The sequence below is a fragment of the Eschscholzia californica genome, unplaced genomic scaffold (genome assembly GCF_041429995.1).
Source record: "Eschscholzia californica isolate CP2 unplaced genomic scaffold, dmEscCali1.0.p SCAF_3, whole genome shotgun sequence".
Taxonomy (NCBI): Eukaryota; Viridiplantae; Streptophyta; class Magnoliopsida; order Ranunculales; family Papaveraceae; genus Eschscholzia; species Eschscholzia californica.
Window position 1 is genome coordinate 8417583 of NW_028238420.1, and position 20555 is coordinate 8438137.

Consider the following 20555-nt stretch of genomic DNA (forward strand, 5'->3'; position numbering starts at 1 on the left):
CTGACTCCATCCTTGATATATATATGTTATTGTGTATAGCCATAATACTCTATACATTTTAACGTATTTGTATTGATAATTTTCTTTTATTAATTATTGTGTTTGTACATGTTTTTCGTTAAGTGTCGGAATATAACTGAAGTTTTCTATGACAAAGTAAATATCTTGAACTTCACAAAATCAAACAGATCCGATTTTATTTTTATTTTGATTTGTGTATCTTAAAACAAGTAGGTGTAGTGGGGGAACAGTGACATAAAATATTGATAACATGTCACTTTATTCAAAATTTATTACTAATTAATTATTTAATAGATTTTTTTTCTATTAATTTGAGGCCTAGATTTGACTTTTAGGTACTATAGTTTGTTTACTACTCCTCTATTTAACTGTAAATGCACAAACTTCTTAACTTCCAAGAGAAAAAAAGAAAGAAGAGTTTTCAACTGATTTCCAAAACCACAGAGTCAATTGAACTCAAAGATTGAAGGAAATGGGGATTGAAATTAGGGTTACAGAAGAGGAAAATTCATATCTTCCTCTTGAAGATTATGAAGAAGTTAAATCTGATAACTCTAGGTTGAATCAGCTCGGTTACAAACAAGAACTCAGTCGTACACTCTCGTAAGTCTCCATCTTTCTTTCTTTCTTTCTCTTCTTGATTTTAAAGAAACTATCTTCTCCAAGTTTGCATTGAAACCTTAGCCTTTGAATCTCATTTTTCTCTTAGAATTAAGCGTTTGATTTTGAGCAAGAATAACAGAATAGAATAGATTATTTAAAATTAAGGGAGTGCCTATAGCCTATAGGCGCCTCAAAATTACTCAGGCTGCTTTCTCTCACCATCTGGACTGGCGCAGTCCGAGGGCACTTGGACTGGGTCTAGTCTGTGCTAGGTTTAAACAACACGGACTCAGATAGTCTGAGATTCTCGGAATGCCCCAATCTTTGGGTCTCGGACTGCTCGACCAAAAGGCCACGGGAGTGTCAACAGAGCAATGAGCTAAGAGAAAAAAAAAGCACGTGGGACGCCTTAAAGAACATCACAGACTCAGGCTGTCCGAGACCCTCGGACTGCCCCAATCTGCAGGCCAATGCTACACCCACAAAAGAGTGCCAAGACAGGAATGGACTAAGATGAAAAGGACCGGTTACCTTGGGAGGCACTCTATAATTAATTGACAGTTTGGGAATATTTTGATGATAATAAACTAATTTGTTGTTGTTGTATCTTGTGTGGCAGTGCAATATCAAACTTTGCTGTGACATTTTCGATAATATCGGTATTGACGGGTCTGACAACAACATTTAATACTGGGTTAACATTTGGTGGGCCTATGACAATAATATACGGATGGCCTATAGCAGGATTCTTCACATTAATAGTGGGTCTATCAATGGCTGAGATTTGCTCTTCATATCCAACGTCTGGTGGACTCTATTTCTGGAGTGCCAAACTTTGTGGTAATGGGTGGGGCCCTTTTGCTTCTTGGATCACTGGCTGGTAGGTCACAATTTCTTTGCCCTTTTGCAGACTCTTAACCTTTCTATGGCCTTGTTCACATCACATTTCATTAGGCAAACCCTACCAAATTGGCACTTCTTTGCCCTGAATTTGTGGTTCTTTTAACGAGTAAAATGAAAATACAAATAAACTATATCCTTTGTTTTTCCAGAATGAATTGACTCGAGTCAGATTTTGATATTCGGCTTCTCTGAATAGCTCATTCGGGTTTACTTTGAGTCTGTTTGAGTCAGACGATTCACGTTTAAACACTCTAAACAAATTCATCCACACAAAATAAGAAACAAAACACCTTAGTGAGTTCGATATCAAATAGTTGAGTTAAGATGCCGTAAATCTTTAAGGGAGATGTATCTGACTTTCATAAATGAATATCAATTGTCGTACGGATTCTCAACTGAAAAAAAAAATTGAGTCGTACGGATAAAAATGCACATATTTTGGTCTTGGGATTCAAAATGTTAGAATTTTCAGTAGATATAATTGTGCATCGTACTCGAAAATGTGGAGAGTCGTGTAAATAGACAATGTTTATTGGCCTTTCTAGCTATAATGTTCTTCCTCAAGTAGTTTCTAGGCTAGATAACCTCACAATTTATGGGATTGTAAATTCTTGAGATATAACAAAGAAAGAACATAAATCACCTAAATGTTGGCTGGTAGTGTTGCATCATGTAATTTACATGATTTTACTTGAAATATGCAAGGGTCAAGGGGGGTACCTGATTTCGGTCCGAAAACTAGGCAGATAACAAATAAACAGTTTATTTTTCGATACTCGTATCCAAGTCAGAACTCAGATATAGATATAAAGCACAATGGGTAGTTTTTTTTTTTCTATTAATTTATCGACAAAAAGATTCCTTAAAGTTAGCAAGAATTTGTTAGTTGATGAGAATTAGGTGAATCTAAAGGCTCGTAGTAAGCGATTCTTAGATTTAAACACTAAATTCAGTATGTAATGATAACATTAATTCAATAAATCTAAGATGTCGCTTTCAAGGTTGTATCCTTATCTTCTGCCAATGGAAATTGGAGTTATTATATAGAGGGATTGAGCCATTGGTCCAAAAAGGGGGCCAAAATGAAAATTTCACCCAAAGTTGCCTAAAAATGAAAGGGAGGTCCAATGTGTCAGTTTAGGGGTCAAAATTACGTAAAGGGCCCTTAGAAAATAAAGTATTTACCGTTCATGCCATCGAAAATTACAAAATTGCCATCGAAAATTCTCGGGAAACGATTTTTTTTTCTGAAAATTATTTTATTTACTGGTAAAAAAATTTGAAAATTTGGGCGGGAATTTGAAATTTCGTTTGAAAATTTCAAAACTTCGAAAAAAAAAATTTGTGACCGGGAAATTATTTTATTTACTGGAAATTTTTTTCTGTACTAGACACTTTTGCTGGGCGGGAATTTAAAATTTTCAAAAAAATTTCAAAATTTGCCCGGAAATTTAAAATTTTCAAAAAATTTTGAAATTTTGGGCGGGAATTTGAAATTTCGTAAAAAAAATTTGGGCGGGAATTTGAAATTTCGTTTGAAAATTTCAAAACTTCGAAAAAAAAAATTTGAGACCGGGAAATTATTTTATTTACTGGAAATTTTTTTCTGTACTAGACACTTTTGCTGGGCGGGAATTTAAAATTTTCAAAATTTGCCCGGGAATTTAAAATTTTCAAAAAAATTTGATATTTTGGCCGGGAATTTGAAATTTCGTTTAAAATTTTGAAAATTTCGAAAAAAAGATTTCGTTTGAAAATTTCAAAAAAATTTGAAAATTGGAATTTTTTGTGTAAGGGAAATTATTTTATTTACCGGGAAGAGATGGTTTGCTGGGCGGGAATTTGAAATTTCGTTTTCAAATTTTCAAAAAATTTTGAAACTTTGAATTTTTCGTATACTGGTAAATTATTTTATTTACCAGACATTTTTTTTTTTCAGGGAAACGTCAGCATGTCCCGTCCAAGGGCAAGAGGGGAATAAAAAAAAAAAATCTGACATTTGGACCTGCAACTAATTTTTGGGCAAGAGTGGATTTTTTTTGGGTTTACCCCCCACTTTTTGGACCCCTGGCTCAAAAATCCTATTATATAATGATGATGTGACCATTTCTAATGGTTCCACATTTTTAAGAATTTTATAGCTTAAAATACTGTTTACTAAATAAATGCTTTTAAAAATTTTCACTTTTTCCGTTATTTAAACTTTTTCTACTTATATGCTAATACTAGTCAAATAATTCGAATTTTCTCGTTTCGTTTTCATGTTTTTTTTTATCTATTTTTATGTTTTTAACAGTAATTACGACAGTTATATTTTCCGCTATAACGATAATAGCCATGGACTAATATTACAGAGTCTATTTTATGGTTATTTTACGCTTACTTTTGATATAAAACAGAACAACTAGATAACAGTTTGAGTGAGAGAGAGAGAGAGAGAGATGGTGAGGAAACTAGAGGAGACAGTATTACCTTCTCAAGCACAAAATGGAGCTATGGGGGATTTAGGCCAATCTCGTCTGCAACAACTTGGATATAAGCAAGAACTGAAGCGCGACCTCTCGTAATTCTCCTTTTAAGCCCTCAAGTTTCCATTTTTCAGTTCACTTCAATGGTTGAACTGCTGGATTACCTTGATAAAATTTTTTGATTCATGGTTTTCTTTTTTCGATCATTTTTTATTGGAATTGCAGGGTCTTGTCCAACTTTGCCTTTTCATTTTCGATAATCTCAGTACTGACAGGGATAACGACCCTTTATAGTACTGGTTTGAATAAAGGAGGACCAATTAGTATGGTTTATGGGTGGTTAATGGCTGGTGGTTTTACAATGTTTGTTGGGTTATCGATGGCTGAGATTTGCTCAGCCTACCCAACCTCTGGTGGTCTTTACTATTGGAGTTCCATGCTTTCTGGTCCTCGTTGGGCTCCCTTCGCTTCTTGGTTAACTGGCTGGTAATTCAGTTTACAGATTTCAGTTAACTTTGAACTTTCTTCCTCTTTTAGTAGTTGCAAACGGTAGTTGTCTTGTTGGAATTTCAATTCCGAGATTGATAGGTTAATAATCCATTGATGGGATTGGGATTTAGTGAAATCGAGTTTTGATGGATAAGTGCAATTTAAGTTCCCCAAGGTACTTATAATCCTCATTTGTTTTCTTGTCCATCTCTAAATATAGTAACTTCATTTAGCAAGGACAACTCCTTTGGGAAGTGGAAAAGAAGAAATTCAATGCAAATAATTTGTACAAATGGTTTTTGTTCCTAAAGAGCAAATTGAGATCACCTTTATGATTGTCATTAGTTTCCATTCCTCTTGTCTTTCCTTTCTGGATACTCTAAAGGGCTAAGGTCGGTTTCTATACATTTATCAATACATCCATTCACGGGGCTTAGAATGGTATATCGTCTCTGTAGAGCCACAGAGGTTGGAAAATTGTACTTTGAGAGCTTTATTTTGTAAGTATCGTTATGAGAAGCATCCAGCTAACGAGCTACTGTGGAAAATAGACCTTACGACATTTAAGGTATACAAGGACGACTATAGATGGTCAGAAGTAGATGTAAATAGCAAACAACAAATAACTGAAATATCCATCGTCTAGAGATGATATTTTATGTTAGAGGAAAACAACCAAATGTACAGTTTAACCTTATAGTATCCCAAGATTTAGATGGATGGGTCGACGTGAGAATATGTGTGATTTTCTTTCTTTTCTAGGTGTATCAAAACTTTTAAACAAAATTTCCACATCTAACTTATAGGTTTTGATGGAAAGGCAGCAGATTTCAATTTCACATTTTCTATTCACAAGGCTCGGGCTAAATACTTAAACTATTAGTCTTAACATCTTTGATCTTTTCCCACTCAAATCTAAATACTTTTACCTTTTCTGGTTTTCTTTCCTTCTCATGCAGGTTCAACATTGTTGGCCAGGTTAGTTCTGCAAATGCATATTGTTTTAACTTCAAAACCTTAATCTACCTGTCTTGCGTAATTATGTCTGACCCTAATCATTTGTAAGTGTTTCACATTTGCAGTGGGCGGTAACGACGAGCATAGACTTTTCACTTGCTCAACTTATTAGTGTTATGGTTCTCCTAAGCACGGGTGGAACAAGCGGTGGTGGATATGTAGCTTCCAAATATGTAATTATTGGTCTTCACGCGGCAATTTTGTTCATTCATGCCATCATAAATAGTCTTCCTATTGCATATTTGTCCTTTTTCGGACAACTTGCTGCATTATGGAACTTTGTAGGTAAAAGGAATATCGTTTTCTTGGTCTTTTTCATTTTATTTATAGACTACGCATTCTTTCTTAGACCGATAATGTGTCTTGGTATGTCTCTAGGTGTTTTCGTCCTTATGATTCTCATTCCCACTGTTGCTACTGAGACGGCCAGCGCCAAGTTCGTCTTCACTCACTTCAACACAGAAAATGGAGATGGAATCCAGAGCAAACCCTACATATTTGTTCTTGGATTACTAATGAGTCAGTATACCCTAAGTGGGTATGATGCATCAGCTCATATGGTAACTTATTTTCTTCACAATCTAATACCATGATCTTGTTGCTTTGAAATATGTAAAACTCAATAAAACCACACTTGTTGTACGGGGACTATTAATATCCTTCTCAACCTTATGTGATAATGTTTTCACTAGAGAAGTGGGTTTTCATCCAAGCAATTCTAGTTCAGCAGTTTGCATGATGCTCAAGCTGTTGAACCCTAATCTAACTCATTTTTCAAGACAGAGGAAACCAAGAATGCAGAAACTAATGGACCAAAAGGAATAATAAGCGCTATTGGAATATCTATCATTGTTGGATGGGGTTACCTACTTGGTATTACATTTGCAGTCACAAATATCCCACACCTTTTGAGTACCACAAACGATGCTGGCGGTTATGCTGTTGCCCAAGTGTTCTACGAGGCCTTCAAGAGTAGATATGGAAGTGGAGTTGGAGGAATCGTTTGCTTGGGAGTAGTTGCTGTTGCAATTTTCTTCTGTGGTATGAGTTCAGTGACAAGCAACTCGAGGTGAGATAACTTATTTCTTTCTACTAGAATGGATAAACGTGTATGTGATTTTGTAATTTTATTTCCGTTTCTTATCTACTTATGATTTTTGGCGACTCAGAATGGTGTATGCTTTCTCAAGAGACGGAGCTATGCCATTTTCATTTGTGTGGCATAAAGTAAACAACCATGAAGTTCCAATAAATGCAGTTTGGCTTTCAGTATGCATATCTTTCTGCATGGCTTTAACGGTTCGTATTTCTTACTTATGATATTTCCTTTACGAGCTTTATCTAGTACATCGTGCATGTGAGTACCACCGTTAAGCCAACTTGGTTGAGTCATGACATTATGAAAATAAGACATTGATTTTCAAAAACCAACCGTTAGGAAACATACCCGCATTAGGCAACCTTTCCTTGAAAATGAGTTTTCGAGAAGAGTTAGTTGCAGTGAGCCTAAAGCCTGTAATATTTCTTTGTCTACCACTACAGTTGCTGTATCCTTCTTTATCATTTTCTCTGTGACAGTCTTTGGGAAGTCTGGTGGCATTTCAAGCTATGGTCTCAATAGCAACTATCGGACTTTACATCGCTTATGCACTACCGATATTTTTTAGGGTAACATTAGCCCGAAATTCTTTTGTTCGAGGGCCCTTCAACTTGGGGCGATATGGATTGCTTGTGGGTTGGGTTGCAGTTATTTGGGTGGCGATTATTACGGTACTCTTCTCTCTACCAGTTGCCTACCCAGTTACAAAAGACACTCTCAATTATACTCCAGTTGCTGTCGGTGGGCTTCTTATTATCGTTGTCTCATGGTGGATCTTGAGTGCAAGATACTGGTTCAAAGGTCCAGTAACAAATATTGATGCTTAGGATTGTAATTGCACCGGGATAGTGTTACTAATTCTTTCACCAAATGAAATGGGTCCAATGGGAAAACCCACGATTCCTCTTAAGGTCGAAAATATTTATGCAATTTCTTCAATAGGGAACGAATGATCATTTCTTTCTTTTTTCTCGTTGTATGTGATGATTTGATATTCATATTGAGTTGCAGTGAATTATATCTCTTTCTGAGAAAAGGCTATAATTCATTAACAAGTAAACATGGAATGAAGTTTGATCCATCAGCTACAATTTGCTACAAGAGGGTTATGTCATTCTTAACAGGGAAAAGGCTCTCCGTGAAAGTAGTAACGAAACTTCCGACACATAAATGTGGAACCGACGAGGGGATTCCGCTTACTTCAAACTCTCTCCAACTGTCTTTCTTCCAATTATAAGAATAAAACGACAAACATTTCTTCTTCCCTGCTTCTTTATTACAATTTCGTTCAGATGATTTTAAGATTATCTCGTCATCTGATCCTACAAACTTATAAAACCTACCACCACAGTCCTCCCCCAAATTAAAAGGCAATATGATACTAGTCGCCTCACTCCATCTTCCATTGTTATTACTTGAAAAACTCCCACCACTACCAGTAGGCGTTCTATTGATCTCCAACTTGTAATCATCATCTTCATAAATACCTCACAAATAATCCCCATCTATTATCACCAATAATCCCCTGACGCCCTACTGTCAATACCTCACAAATCAAATATTCGTGTTGATGATCTGAAGAATAAATTTTCCACACACAATACAGGCTATTTTGTGTTCATTAATGACCACCAGATAAAACCTAGTATAACCCACCATCATCATCATCATCATTATCTTATTGAGTAGGAGGACGGCTTGTTTGTTGTGTTGTTGAAAGAACAAGGTTGGGACTACTAGGTCAACAATCTCCCCCTTTCTAGTGCTGCTACCAATGTGATGATGATGAGTATCATGTGATGATGTAACTTCAATTTCTCTCCCTTTGGAAATCATTCTCCACATTCCTAGTTGCCTAGTAGAAGATAAATACCCAATGAGTTAACTATCCAACAACTTGGAGGTTGACAGCCAAAGTGAAACTATACAAAAAAGAAAAGTGGGATCAGTTATTGGCGCCACCCTTGTAGGAGGAGATTTCGGTTTCTAAGATAGATGAAAGTTCCTAACATAGATGAAAGTTTCTAAGATAGATATCCTGCCGATGTCATAGATCTTCTGGGAGAAATTTCCTCCCTTAGACACATGAAGTCCAAATTTGCTTAAACACTTCAAGATTTGTAACCGACTGAGATCTCTGAAGATATTTCGAGATTAAGTCGGTAGGTTGCTAGTTCTGCCTCCCAGTTTTGGGTAAGGTATCGACCGAACCTATGTAGACTCCCCTCATTCCTTTAGAAACCATAGGAATGATCTGTTCATGGCGAGGGCGTTACAGGGCTGATTTCCTCTAGCCGACCTCCCAGTTAGGGTAGTATGTAATGGATCGTCAAGGATTCAGCTGTCCTGCTACCTTAAGCTGGGTTGACCCAATGGACTTCAGGTCTGATCTTGACTCTTCAGACGTCAGCCGACTTCTGGACATTTTGTGCATCATCACTTATATCATTATATTAATAAAAAAATATAAATATTAAAAATTAAAATAAAATAATATAGATTTTTTAATTTTTCATTGATACATAGAGATCAAAATTTGAGAAATTTGAACCTTATGTAGTGGTGATGGTGGTTTTAGCATTGATGGTGATTGTAATATATTGAGAATTATGTTGTGTTGGAGGAAGTGGTGGTGGAGCTTAATGGTGGTGGGCGCGTTGTGACGTTTGTGGTGGTGCTTAATGGTGGCGGAGTTAGTGATAATGATGGTTGTTGGGCCAAAGGTGAAGTTGCATAGGAAGTCGTGGACTGGCCGAGTTGTGATAGTGATGATTTATTACTTCTACTTATTTATTTATTTTTGGAGAAATGGATTTTCTAACTTAAAATAAGCTGCAATTTCTTGAACCAGCTTTTAACTTATTTTAAGCAGAACCAAACGGCACGTTAGAGGTGCCCTTTTTTCGGTTTAAAATCTTTATGTCACGTTTAAGACCCAAGATGTCGACTTACTTATTCAGTTGAGGTATTTAGTTATTTACTCATGATCTATCTATTAGTCATTCAATGTAATGACTTTAAGTTGAGTAAAACATCAAAAGGAGATGACTACAGTGTAAATCCCTAATATTTTTTTAAGGTTCTAGAAATTAAATTTAACACTCTTGCATATAAATTTCAAGTTCTAACTACATCTTTCAACAAAAAAAAACATGGAAAAAATCACAACTAAAGTGATGGCCCTTGCGATTCTGACCAACTATAAGACAAGCTCATAATGTAAACTATTAATCCACCAAAATATTCAAATATCAAAATTGCAATGAAGTATATTTTAACTTCACTAACTTGACTATGCAACAAAAAAAAAAAAACTTGACTATATCAGCCTTAAGAACGCATTGAATCCAATAGCTTTAGGGCTAGTGCTTCTTGCTCTGCCAGTGTAATTTTTGACGCATCATAATCAGCTTTATCCTTTCTTTCATCGTTATCTTCACCATCACTGTCAAAATATTTTTTCGATTTCTTGGTGGGTCTATCAGCAGTTTCTTCTCTATCTGATCCAGAACTAACTTCACTTTCTTCTTCTTCTTCCCTCCCTCTTTTTAACTTCATCTTCTCCTTCTTTCGCTTCTCTTTGAGACGCTGGCGCAGCAAAATCTTGTCTTCTTTGTCATGTTGCTTCATCTGTTGCTTAAGCTTCTCGTATCTATTTTGCACTGTCAAAAACAAATATCATCGTTTAAGTCGTGGTGAGTGAACTTTAATCCTAACAAGTTCACAAAGCGTTACAGTTCTGTCCTGCTTTAGGGATCCAATCTAGTGGGTCAACATACTAGTTTGGGCTTGAGCTACAAGAGATCTTTTTTTTTTTGAATTGTTCAGCGTGAACCCTTGACCTCTAACGTGGAAGACTGTACCTCTTACCACTCCAACCAAGGGTTGTTGGCTGAGCTCAAGAGATCAAGTTGACAGGAGAGAATTTTTTTGTTTTTTTTTAAATTTGGAAGTATCTACGGAATACCAGGTTGATTTAAGCATCCTTACCTACGTCACGCTGAAGCTCACCATTCCCACTCTTGGTGTCAGATAATGCTGCAAGAGGGGGGAGTGTGTTGCCTTCTTCATCGAAGACTACCCTCGTCCCAACTGGTCTGTGAATATTGATTTTCAACTTCTTTTTCTTTAGAACTCTAGTTGCATTGCTACAACAAAAAAGTATTGAAAAAATTCATTGTCAGCCCCAATCTTTTTTAAACGGAAATGAATTGGAAAACAAACAAAGCACGTACTGACTATAAGACAGTCGGATTTCAATGGTTTTCCGCACACATAGAGTTAGAACTTACATGGCAATATCCTTTTCCGTTTCATTTCCTCCAGACACTTGAGTTTCCTTTGGTAGTAAAATATTTTCCACGTCTTCTTCTTCCTCCTTGGGTTTAACACTAGTTGCCTTTGTTCTCAGAATTTCTGCCACACCATCTATGACCATATTTTCTTTCTGAGGGGCCACTTCCTCAGACACTAGCTTTGCCTTGGTTTTCTGATTCAAGAAGCGTATCTTTGGAGTCATTGGTAAACCCAATGACGCGGAATACTCTTCAATGGGGAGTTTTGTAACATCAAAGACTTCCTTATCTCCCTGTATATATATAGATTTCAAGTATGTAATAAAAGCCCTTTGAGCAAGTGCCTGCATATCTGGATACTTAACGAGTAGAGCTGCCAACAATCCGGAGACAGGTTGCACCTTTTTCGTGTTCGGCTGAAAACGCAAGAAGTCAATCCTTTTCATAAACTCAACTTATTTAGAGGACACAAAAAAAGAGAGAGAATTACCTTTATAATTTTTAAGGGAACTTTTGTTGATTGTAATTTATTAATCATTTCTTCTTCAGATGGTGCTAGGAATAACACAGACCTTCCTCCAGATTGATAACGAGCAGTACGACCAACTCGGTGAATATAAGTCGCGACGTCCTCTGGACAGTCCACCTAAACAAACATAAATATTAGCCTGAGAAGTGAAAACCATTACGATAGTTCTTCTTCTTTACACAAATCTCACCTGGACAACCCAGTCAACGGCCTTGTTGAAATCAAGGCCTCGTGAGGCGACATCAGTTGAGAAAAGAACTGAACGGCTCTCACAGAACTGCGTATATATACCCATTCTTCTCTCAAGCTTCATCCTTCCATGTAGACACTTAAGAGGGATTCCAGGACGAAGTTTCTTGAATGCTTCGAAGACAAACTTTACCTGTTTGATGACGAATGTTAGATTTTAGGAGGTCATAGTAATTGAGAACAGAAAGTCTTTCAGAACGAATTTCTTCGTTCTCTGACATAATCAATTATCGGGTGACAGTACGTGTTACATGTAAGAGAACATGAGGTATGTCGTACGCACAAGCTATGTCATGCGACGGATATTTAGACCTAAATGTATGATGAATCCCACATAATCTCATATGACAAGAAATTTCGGATCAGAAATTCCTAGTTCCCAACCATTTAGCATTAGCAACTCCTCCAAGATGACACTTTTTAGAACAACAATTCACTACATATATATATGTATATGTATATTACCTGTTTGCAGGTGGTGAGAAACACAAGAATCTTCGAACTTAGATGCGCCTTGATGAAGCTCCACAACATATCTAACTTTTGATCAAGAGGAACGATCATCGCAGTTTGCTGCAACTGACTAGGGGTAGCTGTTACAGACTCCTCATGGACACTGATATACTCTGGGTCTTTCAAACTCAACCTAGCAAGATCCTGAACAGATTTCGTTTGAGTTGCAGAGAAAAGTAAAGTCTGACGCCGTTTTGGGATCTGCGAGATTATGTGGTTCAATTCCTTCCGGAATCCAATATCAAGGATACGATCTGCTTCATCAAGAACCAAAACCTGTCGATAATGCTACACCAGATCAGCATCTATTATGATATTTACTTATAGCTCCTTAAGTACAACAATTCTACCATGATGTGAATGTCATATAAACACGTCATCAAAGTAGACATCCTCCGGGAGGACGTTTTGGCAAGAATGGTATGAAGAAAAACAGATTCTATCATTTTTATTAATTTCCTCAATTAGCGAAGTGTTTGAGTTTAATAGAAAAGAGAAGTTTTCCACAGAAATGTATTCATCTCCACCCGTTCGATGTAAGTTATTCGCTGAGGGGTGCAGAGAAGTGTATCCGACGTGACCGTATATAAATCACACTAATCACAGTTTTTCGATAACAGGTCTACACTTATATGAGAATAAAATTGCAATCGTACAATGAAGTTAGCATATTTCGAAACTACAACTACAATCTGAGACTGTAAATAACGTATATCTTTATAATTCACCCATTTACATGGAAAAAGGAGCCGATCACACAACTGAAACTAAAAGAATAACTTGGAGACTTGCAAATCCTTTCTATATAAAATCAATAAGTTCCTAAGTTGACAAAATAGAACCATGAGCTAGTAATAGGATTTGCATAATGCATGTGTGCTTCAACCACCATGTAATCTTCAGATATATAAAGAAAAACTTATCTTTAAATACTTAGGAGAAAAAAAAAGAGAACTATAAATCTTGACCTGGAGCTGTGAACAGTCAAAATTAGGAGTCTCATCCATGTGCTGAAGAAGCCGACCAGGGGTACAGACCAAGATATTTAAACTATTGACCAACTCCTTCTCTTCTTCAACTTCTTGACGGCCACCAATTAGAAGTCCAGCACTAAATCCATGGAACCTTCCTACATCTTTTAGTACACCAAAAATTTGACCACCCAATTCCCTCGTCGGAGTAATGATAATGCAGCCAATTCCATCATCGGAACCCCACCTCAGTCTATATAACTTCTCTAAAATCTGAAAAAGTAAAAGATTGTTAATTAACTAAGCAGTTGGCAGGCGCCTTGTTTACTAAGCATTGTAAAAAACTTTAGAGCAGTTAGGAAGAAGACTGATTAAGCTTCACCAGTAATCAAGACTTCACATTTCAAAATAAGACAGGTAATTCGCGACTACTGTTAAGATTTTTCAAGTTAAAGTTATAATTTGTTTGGTTAAAAACCCAACATTTGTATTTTGTTTAGTTAAAAACCCAAATATTTGTATTTTGTTTGGTTAAAGAACCCGATATTTTTTGCAATCCTTCTGCAATTTTATCAATCCTTTTGCAAGTAGTTGCAACCCTTTTTCAAGCAGTTGCAACCTTTTTTCAAGCAGTTGCAACCCTTTCGCAAGCGGTTGCAAACTTGCAATCCACTTCCAACCACTTGCAACTCTTTTGCAAACCACTAACAACTCTCTTGCAAACAGTTGCAAACCTCTTGCAAACAGTTGCAAACCTCTTGCAATCACTTGCAAATTACGAAAGGACCTATGGAGCTGAAGACTACAAAAAATTGAGTGATCCTTTTTCACCGAAACAGTTAAGTTATAAGGAGTTTTGACCAAATTTTCCTTTCAAATATTATTTCATCACTCTTATCAAATAACATATTTACTTCGACTTTAGACAAACAATTGAATCAAAGCAGTTTAGGAGTAAGTATATATGTTTATATGAATTTGTTTCTCTATTCCTCCCCTGTTATATTAAGTCTAAGCTAAAATAATCAAACAAAAGATAATTTTTCAAAAAACTCACCGGAATGATAAAAGCTAAAGTCTTTCCAGACCCAGTTTTCGCAGCACCGAGGATATCACGTCCACACAAAGAATGAGGCAACGAAGCTCGTTGAATCTCAGTCATTATAGTGAACGTCGTTTCGGTTAACTCATCTTTTGTTTTGGTTAACTCATCTTTTGTTTTGGTTAACCCATCTTTTGGTTTGGTTAACCCAGCTTTTGGTTTGGTTAACCCATCCTTTGTCTTCCTAGACAAGGGCAATTGATTGAACTTTGTGGAACCAGCATAAGGTGAGAATTCATTGTTCCCAATACGGCCAACCGGAGCCTTAGATGGTAAGGGTTTTATTGATAAGGGGTTTGAACCTGAATCTGGTTTCCCAAATTCAATCCATGATTCGAGTAATTCGATTTCCTGTACCTCAGAGAGCCGTTTCTCTTTACGTACAGATGAATTTTTGGACTTCTGTTTCTTCATCGAAGAATTCAAATGTGATACTTCCTTCTTAATAAATTCTAACGAAACCCTAAAGTACTGTTTTTTGCAAATAAGCAAGGGAGACCTGAAAAAGAAAGGTGGGTTAACCAAGTCTCAGAGAATGGAGAAAACGGGGATGATGAATGGAACAGAAAACGAAGAAGACGAAAGGGGTTTGAACTTTGTCAGACGATGAGAAGGAGTAAAACCCTAGTGATGTCTGTTGGAAGATGACTAAAAACTTAATAAAAATTTTAGGGTTTTTCTAGGTTAAACCTCTAGTAACTTCGTTAATTCCTGCTTGATGTCCCTGTGGATGTTGCGGTTGACGGTGGACTTACAGCTAGGTTTCAAGAAGAAGAGAAGGCTGATTTAGGTAAAAGGAAGGCAATTTTCTTTTCAAAGGTCAATTTAAGGGTATGATTTTCTTTCCGAAGGTAGGATAATTTAAGGGTACGAGTGTGGTGTAACGGTTCGACACCCCTCTTAAGTCCATGAGGCAGTGAGATCGAGTCTCGATTGTCATCAAAATTTATCTTATATAATTTAGGCTATAAATAATATAATAATTTGGCAGGGTTTAGACCTCTTTGTTGTCGGACTTTAGGCCTCTTTCATTCTTTGTTTAAAATTAGGCGGTTATCGTGCTTATTACATCTTCATGATGCATCAATGCCTTATAACGACTAACGTAGATCGTGATTGAACTCTCAAAAAAAAAAATTTAAGGGTACCAGGGTGCGGGTTGAAACCCTTGACCTGTAGGTGCAAATCAACTTGGTAACGACTCCAACCACGAGTTGTTGAAAAAAAACCAGTTTTCGTCGATTGCTACACGTGCATTTAGCACACATACCATGTCAACCAAGAGTTTATTGTTTGAAGTTGCCAACAATTTTGGAGGCCCAACTTCATTTTTGTCTTTGGACACCACTTAAGTCTCCAAAAAAGATTCCTCCTCTCTCATCTTCTTCTTCCTTTTTTTCATCCCTCTCTCTAAACTCACAAGCGAAGGAGTTACCCACTTCACCGAAGATGTGGTTCGCCAAACCTTTAAGGTCTGGTGAACCAGACCTTCGAAGGTTTGTTGAAGATCTTAACCAGATCTTCGAAGGTATGTTTTAGATATGATTCACCAGACCCCTTCGCTTGAAATTTTAGAGAGAGAAAGAAGATGGAGAAGAAGAGAGAGAGTAAGAAAAATTTTTTCTTTTAGGGTTTGGTCCCTGACCGACGACTTTCCACTGGAGGTGAGGAGGAGATGAGATAGAAGAGAGATGAGGTGAATTGGATTAGATATAGAGAGGTGATGTGGCTTTTATGTTTTTTTATTTTTTGGAAATAATTCTATCTTGGCCCCCAAAGGTAGTTCCAGAAAAAGTTGAATTTTTTTTTTGTCTTTTGGAGCCGATTCGAACTGCCAGACACTTATGGGGCCAAAACAGTGAGTTGGTCACAAAATGAGGTCAAAACCGTGAGTTGGTCACAAAATGGGGCCAAAACTGTGAGTTGGTCACACAATAGGCCCAAAGCGGAATTAACCCTTTTCTATTTTGCCTAAATTCTTCTCATATTTTCTATCGTCAATGACTTTGTTTTTCTATTCAGAGAGATCTATCTAAAATTAGATGATAAAGCACCAATGTTGATTATGATGAGATTCATGATGATATATGATTAAATCCAAATGAGAGTAAAGTGGAGATGATTCTTACAGAGAGGAACACGATCTTGATAGACCAAAATAGCCTTTTGAATTCACGTTTTTGATGATGAAGGTTTCTGAAAGAGATCTGCTACTTTTGGAATCTCGTTGTTGATGATCAAAATTTAGATGGAGAAAAGGGAACTTGTAAATCACATCAAATAGTTAGCAGAAGCATAGCAACCCATACTATAGAGCATTGCAAATCGTTTGCAAACCATAGCAAAACTGAATTTAGGTTTATGTCATACCCATGTTGCAATTAATAAAATCGAGGAAGATGATACTAATAAAAGAGGAGGTGCAACAGTAGATGATAATTGGGGATATATTTTTGATCCATCACAAATAAACAAAGAGTAGTCTGTTCAGATTTATTTTATGTACGCTTCATCTTCACATACTCTAAAGTCTAAAGAGAAAGTAATGGTGTGTTTGGTTGCAGGATTCCTAAGTAGGATTCCTATCAAAAGTGGAATTTGGTAGGAATCATGAATCCTTGGTCTGCTTGGCTACCAAGAATCCTAAGACTCTTGAATCCTAAGGATTCCTAATTCCAAAATTTGTATTGGACCAAAATCCTACCTTACCCCCTAGGATTTGCTAGGATTTTGGATTAATGAACCTAAATTTCAAACTTAAAATCAACAAAAAAATATTTCCTTCTACAAAATCATTATTTTTTTTCAAAATCATAGTTTTTTTCAAAAATCATATTTTTTTCTAAAGACGTTTAAAAATACTCAAATAATAATAAATCATAGGATTTTTAGTTGCCAAACAAACCAAAAAATATTACTTGGATTCATGAATCCATGGAATCATGAATCCCAAGGACTCATGAATCCGCGGATTCATGATTCCGCCATCCAAACACACCATAAAATTATTTGTTAATTAATTTTGTTGAATCCATTCATCAAGACATCTCGTCTCTTCTGATCTTCTTATTCTTCTTGATTACATATAACTTTGTTGTTTATCCCGCTCTAAGTTATTAATTTTGTACGTTCATTCGATCTTCAATTTGCTAAAAGAGAAAAGTCATGTGAGGATAGCTTCTCTTAAGAGAGAATAAAGAGAGTCACATGATGAGTATACTCTCTCCGTCTCATTTTGTTTGACCTTTTAGGAGGTCTAACTTATTAAAGATTTTCATTTACTATTGGCTAACTTAAAGTATTGTCCTAAATTACCCATGATTAAGTTAGAGTTTTACAATAAATACCATGTTCGAAGTAGTGTCGAACCAACTGATTTTTTTATTATTATTAAAAGTACGGGGTATATTGGAAAATGCTAGTAAAGTTAGTAATAAATGAATCTTATTTAAAGTACGTGAACAAACATTTTGAGACTTCCTTAAAAGGAATAACACCTAAACAAAATGGAATAGTGAAATAACCTAATAGGGCCTAGGGGTATTTCTGTTGGTTTAAATATGACCAATCAAAATGCCACAAGTAGCTGCTGAGTAAAAAAGCGGCCAGCGCTTTGGGGAAAGCAAAATAGTTTCCGGGGTGTGAATACTTGATCAAAAATTGGTCAATTTTGTTTGACAATTTTATTTTGTAAGTTGTTAGAGAGAAATAAAAATAAAAATAAAAATAAAAAACCCTCCACCTCACCTCACTCTCTCTCCACCTCACCTCTCTCTCTCTGTCCACCTCACCTCACTCTCTTCTCCGACAAGGTCAACAGACCGGAACTCCGGCGAAGGGAAACCCCTCCGCCGGAGTTTCTAGAGAGAGTAAATTTTTTTTCTCCTGGTCGCCGGTCGGAAAATCGCGACCTTGTCGGAGAAGAGAGAGAGAGGTGAGGTGGAGAGAGAGAGAGTGAGGTGAGGTGGAGGGTTTTTTATCTTTATTTTTATTTTGAAACATAATCCCCATAAAATATGTTTCCTCGAAAAATTTTCAAAATTTTTCATATTCTCTTTAAAATTTCACACCCCGGAAACTATTTAGCTTTCTCCAAAACGCTGGTCAGTAAAAAAAATTGACAAATTTAGGTGAAAGAGTTATGGAGATTTTTTGTTTGGACCCCTTTCATATAATTGACTTGCTGTTTGGACTCTCTTTTTTCAATGTTGCATTTTGGACTCCCTTTTTAGGGAATCATCCGAGAATATTTCGTCTCTAAAGTCATATTTTAAACAATTCCCAGTTTACTTTATATAATCAATATTGCACTTTGGATCTCCTAGTTTAATTAACTTTTCATCTTCTTCTATCTTGAACTCATCTTCTTCGTCACAAACCCTAATCCAAGAAGCATGGCTAATGAGATAATGGTCTTGTCCTATTTGATGTTTACTTCACTCATATAAGAAACTACGAAATAAATATCAGATTATTGTGTCGATCAAGAACTTGGGTATCTGAAATCAAATACTCAAGAACAAATTCATATGCAAAAAAGCTAAATTCCACCACACAAACATAATTTTGTAGGTTGACCATTTGTACCACAGTGATTTTTTTGAAATCCCAGCAATTCATCTCGGTCAATCGTATACACCTTAGTCAGTAATTCTCTCTGAAACTCTCATCTCATCTCTAAAGAGAGAAACTAGAGAGAGAAGAGGTTGGTCATTATCCTCATGGTCATCCTATTTAACTCTGAAATCGCCAACAACAACTTCGTGGTAATCCATCCTTCTGAATTCTGATCATTCTCACACACGGGGGAGGGACCTCAGCTAGGGGTGTACACGAGCCGAGCTCTTAACGAGTTGCTCGAGCTCGACTCGACTATTGCTCGTGCTCGACTCGACTATTGCTCGTGCTCGACTCGAATATTGCTCGTGCTCGACTCGAATATTAACCAACCCGAGCTTAACACGAGCTCAAAATCAAGCTCGTTTACATAAACGGGCCGAGCTTGAACATTCTTTAGTGTATCACGAGCTACTCGTGAACAACTCGTTTAACATACTCTTATAATAGTATAGTACATAATTACGTATTAGTATTGAAACTTGTACATGAAATATCAACCATTAAAAAATTATCGGAATATGAATCATTAATCATTATTACTGTATGTGACAAATGATTATTGGAGTATTTTGATGATTTAGAAAGTTTTAATTTAAAGTATTTTGATAAACGAGCTTAAAACAATGCGAGATCGAGTTCGAGCTCGAGCTCTTTCAAACTTATACGAACCGAGCTTGAACAAGTGGACAATTACTCGAACGAGCTCGAGCTCGACAGTCAAATACACGAACCGAGCTTGAACATCTTACTACTCGGCTCGGCTCGACTCGACTCGAGGTACCGCTAACCTCAACCCCAGATCCAGTCCCCCTCTTTTCACCACCAGTCTCGCCTTAATTCCTCCACCGCCTACTCCACTTCTCCTTCCACCACCACCAACCCCCTCCTTTTAACAGCTGAAATTGGAAATGGGCTAACTAGGATTAGAGAGATTCATTTGAGTATAAATGTGGGTTCGATTAATGAGATTAATCAAAATCATGAGATAAATGTGGGTCTAGTTAACTCGTGGGTTACCTACTTAGTTCGGGTTAGGTTAAGTAGAGGGTAAAATAGTGTTTTCCCCTGTTCATTGTTATATTTAATTTTTTTTAAAAAGGGAAGTCCAAAGTGCAACACAAAAAAAGTAAGCCCAAATAAAAAGTCAATAATATGAAAGGGGTCCAAACATCAAATCCACCAAAAAGTTTTGACCAAATCTCTTAAATTGATAAGGTTTTGAAAAATTGAACCCTTGTTGTCTTCATTAAAACAATTAGGTTCTGCACTTCCCACAAGAAATTCTAATCACTCATATGACACAACACTCGTTAAGGTCCTGCAAATATGATCTTGCAAGAAGGGTCTCGGAATCCGTCGGACAACCAATATTTTGAGGATATCCAATATGGAACTGCACCAAACAACTCATGGCTTAGTTGTGTAGCTGCACAAACCACATACAAAACCGTTTGTTGTGGTTTAGTTACTAAGCTGAATGTTACTTTTGTATAGAAATATGAGTTTTTGAGCTTACCCCTCAAAACTAATTGGTAATGAAATTTATCCCCTTCAGTAATTGGTAATATAAGCAAAATCAATCTTTACTAATTATATTCTTAGGCAAATCAAACAATAAAGTAAGGTGGAATCTCTACTAGGAATCATATTGAAAAATAATTGCTCTTGGTAGTCAC

The 20555-nt window shown here is 36.4% G+C and overlaps 2 protein-coding genes across 12 annotated transcripts; one reads left to right on the forward strand and one right to left on the reverse strand.

Annotated features, from left to right (window-relative positions):
- Positions 1 to 35: 35 nt before the first annotated feature.
- LOC147548172 (amino-acid permease BAT1 homolog) lies at positions 36 to 7636 on the forward strand. 4 transcript variants are annotated; one of them, XM_086666977.1, is made up of 8 exons: positions 359 to 624; positions 1244 to 1504; positions 5444 to 5462; positions 5567 to 5786; positions 5880 to 6061; positions 6281 to 6570; positions 6671 to 6800; positions 7080 to 7636. In XM_086666977.1, exons 1-8 carry the CDS (start codon positions 494 to 496, stop codon positions 7425 to 7427), a joined length of 1581 nt encoding a protein of 526 aa, XP_086523103.1. In that variant the 5' UTR covers positions 359 to 493; the 3' UTR covers positions 7428 to 7636. The 4 variants fall into 4 exon arrangements, with proteins under 4 accessions (XP_086523104.1, XP_086523103.1, XP_086523105.1 ...); XM_086666979.1 differs by lacking the exons at positions 359 to 624; positions 1244 to 1504 and adding exons at positions 3877 to 4090; positions 4221 to 4481; XM_086666978.1 differs by lacking the exon at positions 5444 to 5462 and having other exon boundaries at positions 36 to 624; positions 5551 to 5786.
- A 2288-nt stretch (positions 7637 to 9924) lies between these two features.
- Positions 9925 to 15406, reverse strand: LOC147548173 (DEA(D/H)-box RNA helicase family protein). Of its 8 annotated transcripts, none has more exons than XM_086672518.1 (10): positions 15382 to 15406; positions 14950 to 15100; positions 14215 to 14758; positions 13155 to 13430; positions 12139 to 12462; positions 11615 to 11806; positions 11386 to 11541; positions 10893 to 11311; positions 10591 to 10748; positions 9925 to 10262 (listed from the first exon to the last, which is right to left on the reverse strand). In XM_086672518.1, the coding sequence occupies exons 3-10, from the start codon at positions 14671 to 14673 to the stop codon at positions 9931 to 9933; spliced, it is 2316 nt and encodes a 771-aa protein (XP_086528644.1). In that variant the 5' UTR covers positions 14674 to 14758; positions 14950 to 15100; positions 15382 to 15406; the 3' UTR covers positions 9925 to 9930. The 8 variants fall into 8 exon arrangements, 6 of the variants coding, with proteins under 6 accessions (XP_086528644.1, XP_086528643.1, XP_086528640.1 ...); XM_086672517.1 differs by having other exon boundaries at positions 14855 to 15100; XM_086672514.1 differs by having other exon boundaries at positions 14215 to 15100.
- Between the last annotated feature and the right edge of the window lie 5149 nt (positions 15407 to 20555).

Excerpts from the sequence above, each read along its gene's own strand:
- LOC147548172 (XM_086666977.1), top strand. The coding sequence starts at position 494 with ATGGGGATTGAAATTAGGGTTACAGAAGAGGAAAATTCATATCTTCCT. Across the intron at positions 625-1,243 it reads GAACTCAGTCGTACACTCTC|TGCAATATCAAACTTTGCTG; the intron begins GTAAGTCTCCAT and ends CTTGTGTGGCAG. Across the intron at positions 5,787-5,879 it reads TGCATTATGGAACTTTGTAG|GTGTTTTCGTCCTTATGATT; the intron begins GTAAAAGGAATA and ends GTATGTCTCTAG.
- LOC147548173 (XM_086672518.1), bottom strand. The coding sequence starts at position 14,673 with ATGAAGAAACAGAAGTCCAAAAATTCATCTGTACGTAAAGAGAAACGG. Across the intron at positions 12,463-13,154 it reads TTGACTGTTCACAGCTCCAG|GTTTTGGTTCTTGATGAAGC; the intron begins GTCAAGATTTAT and ends CATTATCGACAG. Across the intron at positions 10,263-10,590 it reads TGAGCTTCAGCGTGACGTAG|TGCAAAATAGATACGAGAAG; the intron begins GTAAGGATGCTT and ends TGTTTTTGACAG.